General features: G+C 40.7%; 1 protein-coding gene across 2 annotated transcripts; it reads right to left on the bottom strand.

Annotated features, from left to right (window-relative positions):
- Nucleotides 1-278: 278 nt before the first annotated feature.
- ggnbp2 (gametogenetin binding protein 2) lies at nucleotides 279-8,778 on the bottom strand. Of its 2 annotated transcripts, XM_070982615.1 has the most exons (14): nucleotides 8,689-8,778; nucleotides 7,742-7,867; nucleotides 6,820-6,900; nucleotides 6,398-6,651; nucleotides 5,919-6,017; nucleotides 4,281-4,394; nucleotides 3,949-4,158; nucleotides 3,605-3,779; nucleotides 2,522-2,710; nucleotides 2,258-2,390; nucleotides 1,687-1,809; nucleotides 1,417-1,565; nucleotides 1,120-1,332; nucleotides 279-1,031 (listed from the first exon to the last, which is right to left on the bottom strand). In XM_070982615.1, exons 2-14 carry the CDS (start codon nucleotides 7,832-7,834, stop codon nucleotides 828-830), a joined length of 2,037 nt encoding a protein of 678 aa, XP_070838716.1. In that variant the 5' UTR covers nucleotides 7,835-7,867; nucleotides 8,689-8,778; the 3' UTR covers nucleotides 279-827. The 2 variants fall into 2 exon arrangements, with proteins under 2 accessions (XP_070838716.1, XP_070838715.1); XM_070982614.1 differs by lacking the exon at nucleotides 8,689-8,778 and having other exon boundaries at nucleotides 7,742-7,990.
- Between the last annotated feature and the right edge of the window lie 3,535 nt (nucleotides 8,779-12,313).

The raw sequence follows: 12,313 nt of genomic DNA, 5'->3' as shown, positions 1-12,313 counted from the left end.
CTGGTTTAACTGAGAGCTGATATTTGTGATAGAAACTGAATGAAGCTATCCTGAAACTGCAGCTGCATCTATTGCAGGAATATAAGGCTGCACTGCGTTCCAGGCAGTGTGAAGAGCAAATTTGTTCCGTATCATATACTCATATACTCCTAATAGCTGATTAGTTGTCAATTAAGGACTAAAACTCATCCAGACTATGTATTCCCTCCAATATCTATTGTCTAAGATCCAAATATACCAGAGCTCCAGTAAGGTCAAGAAAAAGCCCAACAAATGTATAATGCATATTAATAAATATTCTTTATTTAGTAAATTTTGCACATGGCGCTCTTAACATCACACCCCAGTCCTTATTACAAATGGATGTTCATTCTGTGTAAAATCTTTATATTTAGAATTTCTGTACACATTTAATGGTACGACCTTTACCACTACATTGAAGTGTCACCAGAGAGAAACATAATAGAAAAAAAAAAAGAATACATAAAATAAGACTCCTAAAATTTATCCCTAATGTCACAGCTTTCAAGCTTGATTGCTGATTCCACTGTGCTCTTACCCAATGACCCTACAGAAGACCAACGACAAATAGCTAGGTTTGGTCAAAGAGAACAATTACGGGTGAGAAAGTGGCCATGAAATGAGGTGGAAAAGTGTTGGTGTACGAATGCAAAAGAGAGACAGAGTAACAGAAAGTAAGAATCACATTTACTTAGTAGGAGAAATGAATAAACAAGACACCACATATACTTCAGAATGATCTTTTCTAAAGATGCTGCAGCAGTGGACACGAGTGTTTCTCCCAGGGGAAGATGTTACGAGTGCAGTTAGTTGACACTTGTAGTGGCAAACCGCTTTCTACAGACTGGCTTACTCTGCTCAGTGGCACGGCAGTAGTCGGTGAATTTCTCTTTCAGGAGCTGTCGGTACTGGTGGCGGTTGTCGTAGAAGGACTGGTTTCTTTCTAAAAATGCCTGGATTTCATCTTGCGTCAGACAATTCTCTTCATCTGAAGTCACTTCTGAATCATCCTGTATTGAGAAGATGACCGGAATGCAGGAGGTTACATATTAAACCAGTGCACATTCATGTAGTGTTTAAACTATATTTCTCACTAACCAGAAGCTCCACCAGACTGATGTTTGCCTCTGGAGGACTCGCATGAAGGCAGAGGTTCTTTTGATGTACTGTCCATGGCAACCGTGGTGCAATGCTGGCAAATGTATCGCCATATAAGGAGGAGAAGATTTCTTTGGTTCTGCAAGTGTGTGATGATGGTGGACCGTGGCCTGCTGTGTTCCCATCTGGCATACATCCTTCACCTTTTAGTCTCTGTGGAAATGTGCACACTTTGTTTGACAGACAGCCTTAAACATTCTGCACACAGCGTGTGGATCCTACAGTCTATCCTCTCACCTGACTTCTGCATAAACCCTTGCCCTTCCTTTTCTTCTTTTTACTCTTGCATTGAATGTTTTCCTCAGGGTGTGGCCAGCAGTCCACACAACTGTCTGTTCCATCCTCCTCCTTGTCTTCAGCACAGTGATCGACATTTGAGGGATCTCCTGCAGAAGGTAAACAAAAACAGTCAGAAAAAAGACTCAAGACACTATACTGCATGTTTCAAAGAGCCTGAAGTGGCTGCTGTTGCAAGTCATCAGCATCTTAACGCTGCTCAAACCAGACCTGCTTCGTCATGGTTGCACATGCCCTCAGAGCAGGCGATATCCGAACCTTCTCGTGATCCTGTCTCACTGCCCTCCATACTTGAGTAGCCGCAGTCAATACCATTGCTATGAGGGGACAAATCTGGAGAAAGACATGGAAAAATACAATTTTTCAGTATTTGTCCTAACAATAGTTTGTCTTGCTAGTGCAGTAACCTCTATAGACATACAGGTCAGTTCATGGTGATGTCTATGTTAAGGCTGTCACTTTTTAATTAAAATTTGAGCTTTTGTTCAAATGTGGGGAAAAAATAAAAAGTCTGAACTGTAATGACCTGTTTGCATTCAAAGTATACAGTCTTTAAGCCCAACAGACCATCTGAAGTAGCTTGCCTTGTGGTACAGCAGAGGACACTCTTAAAATTCACTATGAGCTTGACCCATTCTATGCCCTATTAACCTTTCAGCTAAAGCCAATAAATAAAAGAGAGGAGGACACTTCTGCTGTGCTGATGTGACTATCACAGACATCGAAGCATCTATGAAGCAGTTTGCGCAAGTAATCTGTAACTTGTAACTTGGCTGTTTACCCTGTTTGGTGTTGTCTGGGCAGCTACAGGAAGTGCTGCTATTGGCAGCGACGCTCTCATCACATCCGGCCTCCTCCTCCTCCTCATGGCTACCACAGACCTTGCAAGAGCAATCAACAGACTCAAGAGAACCCTGCAACATACAAAATGGGCCAAACGTAAATAAAGACAAATATATGCGTAGCTGCACATGAACAGACGCGTCTTAATTAATGTGCAAGGGGATGTTCGTGTTGCAGACCCTCACTGTTGGTGGAGGATTACCTCATCCAGAGTTTTCTCCTTGTCCTCGGCCTCCTGCTCAGACATGTCAAAGCCACACTTGTTTTTGCGTCGATTTTTTCGCTTCTGCCTCTTCTTCTCCTGCTTCAGCTCTTTGGCCCTCTCCTCCTCAGACAGCTCCTCGAAAAACTGCTCTAGGCGACTGATCCCCTGCATCTTCTCCACTGCCATCTGGGGCATGGTAATAGATACATTATTTCTCATTTGATAAATCAGTCTGAAATGATTACACAGTGGTGGGTTTTTACATCCACAGTGGTGGATATATAACTAACTAAATGAATCAAGTGCTGCGCTTAGGTACAAATTTGAGGTACTTATTCTTTACTGGACTACTTCCATTTTATGCTACTTCGTTCTTCTACTCTGCTACATCTCAGAGACAGATAGTGCACTTTTTACTCCACTACATTAGCTTTGTCATGCCTTTCCTGTCCAATGAAAACCATACTTAACCAAACTTATCTCCAAATTTGGTGGTTCTGATTGTGTATGTTTGTGGTAAACAGAAGGACTGAAGTGTTCCATCGTGGGCGGAGAAAATCCACTTACTTCTTAATCTAAACAAACAATTTAAAAACCCTCTTGGATTAACTGAGACATGTTTCACCAAAAAGCTGAAAACAGGTCTGGCTTCTGAGCTCATGAAAACTTGACTGTGGTTCTCACAGAACAGCGATGCTACAAAGATATGATGATCTTATAGAATATGATGCATTTCTGCAGATTTAACCAGCCAACAGCAAATAAAGCAGTAAAATTGGTTCACTACAGCAGTAAAACGCAACATGAACATGAATGCAGCTGTAACATTAATCCAAAAACATAATATATAACAGTAAAACAATGACAGGGACTATTTTACTGCACAGAGAGTACTTTTACTTGTAATACTTAATCAGCAATTAATTTGGCTTATAATACTTTTACTTAAGGTTTTGAATTCAGGCCTTTTACTTGTAGTGGAGTATGTTCTAAGTGTGGTATCAGTTCTTTTACTTTGATAAAGGATCTAAATTCTTCTTCCACCACTACCATGCACACACTTGCTTAGAAATTGTGTACCTCAAAACTCTTGCGTAGTGCATCAATTCCCAAATGGAACAATATCTGCCAGGTCTGCTCCTCTGCTCGTAGTTTCTGCCAGATCCTGTGAAGGCGCTCGTAGAGGTGAATACCCAGACAGGTCAGGACTTCTTCTTGTGCAACGTCAATGGTCTTGGCGTGTCTCTCTCTACGTCTTCAAACAAAAAAACAAAACAAAAACAAAAACAAAAAAAAACTATGATCATCTGAATGTATAAACACATGAAGGGAACATGGCATGATAGTAAATGACTCAACTGAAACTGACATTCAACGCAGATAAAGTGAGCTCTGTAGCATTCATTGTTTAAATCTTTACTCACTCAAAGCCTCCTGCAAATTCAGGCTCTGCCCGGCCAAGGAGGTGAGCGATGAAGTCAGTCTCACAACACACGTGGATGTGGCGCTCGTGGGGGCAACAGCATAGTCCCTCATACAAGTTAGCGCAATACCCCTTCTCTTTACTGCAGTCCAGCTCCCCCACCAGGATGTTGTATGCCCTCAGCACTTTATTCTTACAGTCAGTGCAAAACCTGTGGACAGGAAAGTAACACACAGTTAATCCCCAACTTTTTAAACACTCCAACACAATGTTCAAGAGAGTGCATAAAGTAAAATACCGTTGGAAATAAAGGCTACGATAGCCACACATTACCTGTGTTTACGCAGGTACGTCTCCAGTGTTTCTAAGAGACGAGCACTATCAATGAGGACCACCTCATCTCTGCACTCCTGAGACATCAGCTCCCACACATCCATCCAGCTTCCCCTGTAAACAAACATACCACTATTGTAGCTATACTATGACAATATACAGTTATCATCTCTTAAACCTGCAATAACGGATTTTTTGGGCCACTAAAATGTTGAAACTGATTGCCTAGTCACACAGCCAGCAAATATGGGGAAACATCAGCATTCATGAGTGTTTCCGGCAGTTGGTCAGTCTAATTTCAATATTCACTCTCCTCTCAGCTCTGGTGTTAGTCTCCAACAACTCCTGAGGGAAATATCTAACCCATGAGCGGCTCAATGTTTCATTGTGTTCACTACACATGAACAATGCTAGTATATCTGACTCTGACGCTGTCTGATAAAAACTATGATCCGACGTTGAGTGCAGAGTGTCGGAGTAATTAGCAAACAAGATCATTAGCTAGTCACAGAGAGAGCCGAAAAAGGAGAAAATGGAGAGAGAAAATTCAGTGAAGTCACTGAAAACAACGCCGTTCGAGAGGAGAACACTGCAGGAGAAACTGAGAGTGAAGGATCTCGGACCTGACCGGCCAGCCGGACGTCTTAATTAGACAGCAGTCTTAAATCTAAGGATCTGCTGTTTTTTATCTCTGTTAATTATTAGTGGAAATATTTAATGTTTGCTTACAGAAGCACTTTTGGCTTAAAGTCTAATGGTTTCACTTATTTTCTTTAGACAAAGTGACAATTTTTTGTTGCTTTGATAGTCTTAAATATGAGGATTTGCTGTGTTTTCATTGTCATTTAAAGTTGTTAATATAAATGTTAGCTAACAGAAGCACTTTGGGCTTTAAGCCTGATGGTTTGATTGTTTTTTTAAACAAAATGTCCAGTGTTTGTTGGTTTCATGTGTATGTATTTGCTGTTTTTTTTCTTTTCTTTTTTTATTCGAGTATGTAAATATAAATATGTTGTTCCAAACAATTAGCTGGATAGAAGAAGCACTTGGTACTCTGTGAAAATGAATTGTTTCTCTTTTTACTTTTGAAGTAAAAAATAGATTCTTGGTTTGTTTAATGATGGAAAAGGAGATTTTAAGGGTTTGTGTGTACTAATTATATCTTATCTGGAGCAAAACATATCAAACACTGGGGAGACAAATTCAAATTCACTAACTGGTAACATTCACCTGCATTTAACTGTCTATTTGACTTAGCAGTAGTGCGTACGTGTACCCTATTAGTGATACATAGTAATAGCACATCAAATGGTTGTAAACATAATATACGTTAATTCTTGTGGTCCGGCGTTGCCGACTCCGCTTTTTGGTTTGGTAAATTAAGTGCGCCCACCCAAGACAAAAATTCACCAGCCGCCACTGGCTAAATTTGTCATCTTCTAGTGGAATTCTTAAAACCTAGCACTACCTTTGTGCTCCCTTCACTAAGGTTTGACAGAAAACAACTTAAAAACACACCTGTCCTACCTGCCGTTACTACTCCACTTGTCAAACACGGCCTCTTAACACTAACATGTTGTTGAATGCTTAGGAAAAACAGTTTGATGAGGAAAACAGATGAAAATAGTCATTACTTACCCCAAAGGTTTAGGTTTGTGTGTGTCCAAGGAGTGCAACTGACATCGCTTGTTCTTTTTACTCTTTGGAATGGCATCAATCATGTCATTCAATTTTGACCTGTCAAGAAAAAAAAACAAAACATTTTGTAAAATCCCAGTACTATTTTCAACCCTTAATAAAATATAACAGTGCAAGTAATCCATTTTATTCATTTGACATTAAATAAGACATTGTATGTCAGTATTACACTGAGTAAGTGCACAGTTTGCAGTTCATATATTCTTTTATGAACAGCAGAGAGCAGCCTTTCAGCTAGTTATAGCTTTATTATTATAAAATATTCCAACATACCCAAAAAGCATTTCTTGTTGATGCCACATAATGAGGTTTTAGTTCTCTCTGTTTTACAAACCAACTAAAACTCTTGTTCATAGTCAGTGAAAAACTGTTCATTTGCTCTGTTCTCTTTTGTTACATGGCAGTCTTCCACGTCTTACCCATGGACGTAGAAGAGGGTGTAGAGCTTCTTGACGTCTGCTAAACAGGCTTTGGTGATAGACAGCATGCCTGTGGGTTTCACGGTGAGGGGCTCCAGGGCCGGGTTCCCTGATTCCACTAAATGTGAGAAGAGGCGCTCCACACTTCGTCTGCAGCCCACGCATTGCACCAGCTGAGATAATGCACTGTAGACCTCTCCGGATGTCACCATCAGGGCAATATTCAAGTCCTGCTGCTTCAACTTGGAATAATTCTAAAGGCCAACAAATCATACATCTGTTATCATTTTGCTGACTAGTCACACAAAGACAAATCACACACTTTTTGGCTCAATTTATGTACATAGTAGTAGGCAAAGAGCAAAAATGCAAGTTTTTGTAAATTTTAATGGGGCCCACAATATAAAATTACAACTACTCACCTCAGAAAACTGTTTCCACTGAGATGTGTTTATTTCGTGGCTGTCAACATCCCTGACACTATCAGAAAATTCCATCACCATCTGACAACAAGACATATTACACAACAGTTAATGTAAAGTATAGTATAAAAGTACAAAATTATGAGAGTAATTTCAGCCATGCTGATAACTGTCATACTGCATAACCACTTCTCAGAGAACATCCTGTGTCAATGTTTACATTATTAATGTGTAACTTTTCAGGCATATGGTATCACATGCCTGCAAAGATAAAGATCGTCTCCTTGGTTGGTGAAGTTCATACCACTTCCACAAAAGAATTCTGATTGGTTGGCAGGTGTCCATTACTTGACATATACTGTAAGCAAACACCTTTAACTTGGGTTTTTACTAATCTAAATGAACATGCCAGTTTTACTGTGACTGTATGATGCTATCACAACAGTTCCAAGGCTTCAGTGCCTTTGATTAGTGAGAGATTTGAGCTCTCATACACAGCAATTATGTATAAGTGGGACAATATCCTTTGAGATGTGCACTGACGTGTACAACAATAATATGTCATGTAATAAAAAATTTTGATTTTACATTATTACCGCTATCACATCTACATCAACATGCCAAGAAAGCCACCGTGTAAGTGAGTCAACTTTCAGGCACATAGGGCCACAGAAATACACTTATCTGTCTAAACCTTAAGCTTTTTTAATTGGGTGTCAAATAGATTGTGCAACTAGGTTAGCAAACTTAATGTTTGTCCCTCAAACAGGCTGCAACTTGACAACAACCAAGACGTAAAATGTCATGATTTGAAGTACCAACACATGACCCAAAGAGGCTTATGATTGAGTTAGCCACTTAGCACCAGTTATCTTAATAGACATTCTCCTTGTGGTCGCACATATGGTAAAAGCTTATTTACCGTGAGTGTATCGTCGATATACAGGGGAATCTGTCGGGCGAGAAATGGGTAGTCTTCTTCCCCTTCCCTGCAAATTGCTACCAGACGTGCCATGATTTCTTCCAGTTTGACTGTGGTGCAGATCGCCTGCAGGTGACACACAAAAGACCAACTGACCACATCTGACATCTGCACAGGCTACACCAAGCTAATGCTAATCTAATGCAGGTCATTGCGGGCTAACTACATCGTCTTGTCACGACGACAAAAGCAATATTGCAGACTTCCTGACACGAAAAAACTGTAACAATAAAGCTAATTATCGACTAACGTTGACATCATCGGATAAACGTTATTAACACTGTTGCAGTACAGACAGATTTCTTGACCCAGATTTAACCAGCTAAGTTAGCAAAACACCCTAGGAAACGACAGCTCGGAGGGGGAAAGGGTATGGTGTTTAGTTTGTAATATCTGTTTAAAGATGATTTGGCTAAAATGGACTAAGTTGTGAAAACAAGTAACGTCTATCAACTGGGCAGGATAAAGCAAGAACCCGGTGGCTAACCAACTGACGTTAGCCTGCTAGCTAATTTCATTTGGCAGTAAGATTATGTAAGTCAAGGAAGTCGGTCGGAGTATTCTGTACGAAATGCTCCCAAAAGATGCACATACACTTTAGTCTATAACAGCTTTACAAATAATACGTATGCTGCAGTACTGCTGGTATAGTTTGTCTACGCCCTGTCAATGCCAGCAAACTTAGCTAACTTACTAGTTAGCATCGCTGCCCTACAAAGCTAACGTTAGCAAGCTTCTATCCGGCTAATATAAAGTTCAACTCGGTGGCTGGCTACTTCGCAACTGTCACTTTCATCGGCTTCTCTGGCAAACGTTTTAACGATTCACCATGATGTCTCACCTTGACAAAGGAAGGGGCATCTGAGTAAAACCAAAGTTTTACTTACCCGCTTCTGAAATTTCCCCTGAAAAATGAACAAGTGCGACAGTGAGAGAGACTGCTACGGTGGCGGAATCTTCACATAGACATAGTATACGTAACGCCTAACTGACTCTGCCTATTGGGGCTGACGTAACAGCGCGGCCGCCATCATGGAAGGGTCTACCATGCATAGATATGTATAGAAAGGCTTTCTATACATATCTATGCTACCATGCGCCTCCAGTGCATATATTTCTACGGAGGAAGGTGTGTGCCCAACTACAATAATCATAACTCCCCGAATTTTTACTCGATTTTCATACGGTTTGGTTTGTTACAAACGGCAGAGATGTAGTTATGACACACATTAAAAACACGTGCTTTCATGCTGAAATACTTTGTCTTTGTTAAAGAGCATAATACAGACATATGGTATGGCATATTAATAAATATATAAATGAATTCATTTTATATTTTAATAAAGAAACAGTTTGATTGTTCATTTGAATTTACCTCTCTCTCTCTCTCTCTCTCTCTCTCTCTCTCTCTCTCTCTCTCTCTCTCTCTCTCTCTCTCTCTCTCTCCAACCCATAATACCAGAGAGTTGATCAGCGGCCCGATTGACATTGGGCTGGCCCAATCACATCGTTAAACACCAACCCCTTTCGCTTTGGTCCTGCAGGCGTAATGCCTTCGGGGAAAAAAAAGGTCGGCGCTAGAGTTTGTTCATAACCACGTAATCTGTTAGGAGCTTCGAAAATGGAGAGAAAACGAAAAGGGGGTGCAGTGAAACTGCGAGACAAGAAGTTGGCTCTTTAAGCCAACGCTGCCAAATGCGCCAAAATTTCTGATACATTTGCCACGTCAGAGCCTTCATCAGCTCCCGTGGCCGATGACAGTGGTGGCGGTGGCGACATGGAACAGGGACATGCAGTAAAACCTGCGGTAAGGCGGGTGTCTTTCAGAACACTTGTAATGAGTAAGGCAACTCAACCCCTTGGTAAATCTGACCATGATAAAACGTCAAAAACATATTTTTGGCTAGTGTTCTATGGCCATGTTAGTTTGTATTCTAGTCAGTTTCTACACTGCTTTTTTTATCTTGAAGATTTGCCAATAATTAAATCGTTCTCTCTCTTTCTCTCTCAAACATACACACACACACACACACACACACACACACACACACACACACACACACACACACACACACACACACACAGAGAGAGTTCAAAGTTCATTCAGGAGTTCAGCTACATTCATCCTTTTGGACTGGGTCAGTTTGCAGTTCATTGAGTACTACTCTTGGAAGAGTTAACATCTGATCCATCATTTCTCATCTCTGTTCCTTCTTTTTTCTTCCTCCCTGGAACACATGCACCCAATAGGATGAATTCTGCTTAAAGATTCATTACTATGATGGAGTGGTGGAGTATACTTTTTTGTAGTGTTAATAAATAACACTTTTTGGAAGTATTTAATGTGTCCACTCTCAATGATTCCCGTTAACTCATTGCATGGCTTAAGGTACGTGGTTTTAAAGAGTTACACAGTTGGTATACACATTCAAGAGACCAAAAAGACTGAAAAGGTGTTCGTTATCAAATGTGGTGGCTCGTCTGGTCCAAAATGCCAGTGCCGATTTGTTGTCCCAGTCCGCCCCTGCACAACACACACACAAAAGACATCTCACATAACCTGTTGACATGCATATTAAACTTTGAGTAAGTTTTTTACTCAGTTGTGTTGAAATAAAACTTCACCAAAACAAACTGTTGAAACAAGGAAGGTTTTTTTTTTTCTTTTTGGCCAACTCCTGTGTGTCAGCCCACAGTCCACTGCTGCTTTCAAACACACACACACACACACACACACACACACACACACACACACACACACACACACACACACACACACACACACACACACACACACACACACACACACGTACACAAACACACACAACTTCTGGCCTGATGTGTAAATTTAAACAAGTGTTCACAGGTTTTAGGATGACAAAGATTCCACAATAGCCTGGACTGAAACTGCTGATGTTTGTGATATACACTGATTTTAACACATATACATACATATATGAAGCTCCCATATATACCTACCTGCTCAGTACATTTGTTTGTTTGTTTGTTTTTAAAGGCCTGGAAGACTGTGCTTCTGTAAAAAAAAGATGTGTGTGTGTGTGTGTGTGTGTGTGTGTGTGTGTATATATATATATATATCACCGTTTAAAAAATATATCTATATATATTTTGTTATATTTTCTACTATTGTTATATTATTTACTTACTGTTATATTTTTACTCTTTTTAATAGATGTGTCATGCACCAACCTCACCAAAGCAAATTCCTTGTATGTGTAAAATCGTGCTTGGCAATAAAGCTTTTTTTGATTCTGATTCTGATTCTGGAAAAGTAAGCTTTAAAATTGCAGGTCATTCCCGAGTAAAAACACATCTTCTTAACCAATCTCAGCCTGAACGAAATGGTCGACAAAGGACACACCGACACCTTGTTCTGTTGAGTTTTGTCAAATCACACGCTCTGCTGCTCTGACCACCTTCACTGTTCCCTCTGAGGGGATCATCAGCCCACCATTGTTTTTAAGTTGAAGCAGGTGGTAGCTCTGGTCAAAGGATGAGGGTACAGCAGCTGTGAGAAGGCTTGCACGGCACACCTCACATGACACTTTTTTCAGAATTTTTCTGACAACAGACCCTGAAATGTAGACCAGGGCATTGTCCACAAGACCACCAAAGCGGGTGGGCAGGTAACTGTGGTCACATATGACTGCAGAAATGTTTGCAAATGGGGACGGGAGCTCTTCCTCTGCCATTAAAGCAGAGTGCATGTCTGCAGCTGATAGGGACACAGTCTCTTCTTGTGCTGCCACGTTGCCTGACCCACTTGGTGAGACACCACAATGGACCATCAGATGGCGGAAAATGCCCTGGAACTGCCCGGCAATGGGATTGTTTTTCCAGCCTCCTAAAAAAATTAAAAACATTTACACACTTAGATTACAGAGATGTTTAATGAGGACAGTCAGAGTTATAAAAGATATATCATCTGAGGGTAAGCTGGGAAACTGTATGACCATTTTTCCCCACAGGTAGGCTAGAAAAGGTAAGTAAGGTAATAACTGTATAACCATGTTTTTTTTCCACAGGTAGGCTAGACGGTAAGTAAGGTGTTAACTGTAAAACCATGTTTCTTTCACAGGTAGGTTATAAAAAGATACACGCTGGTGTCTGAAGTGCCGTTTACTTTAGGGCAGGGGTGGGCAAACTGTTCCACAAAGGGCTGCTGTGGCTTTTCTTTCCAACCAATCAAGAGCTCACAGTTTGACCAATCAGCTGTGTGAAGAGTGAGATCAGTTGATTGAATGAGTCAAGTCTGGTGTGCTGCTGCTTGGTTGGAAAGAAGACCTGCAGCCACAGTGGCCTTTTGTGGAACAGTTTGCCCACCCCTGCTTTAGGGGGTGGGTTACTTCATGAGGTGATAACCATCAGTAGGTGACAATTCTGAAAGGTCTATCACATCAAAACATACTGTAAACCAGGGATGTATAGGCATAAAAAAAATCTCTACTTGAATTTGCCCACCCAGATGGGCGATAGCCAAATAACATTAGT

Source organism: Chaetodon trifascialis, chromosome 16 (assembly GCF_039877785.1).
Source record: "Chaetodon trifascialis isolate fChaTrf1 chromosome 16, fChaTrf1.hap1, whole genome shotgun sequence".
Classification (NCBI taxonomy): Eukaryota; Metazoa; Chordata; class Actinopteri; order Chaetodontiformes; family Chaetodontidae; genus Chaetodon; species Chaetodon trifascialis.
Note: the sequence above shows the minus strand (reverse complement) of the source record. Positions and strands in the feature narration are given on the sequence as shown.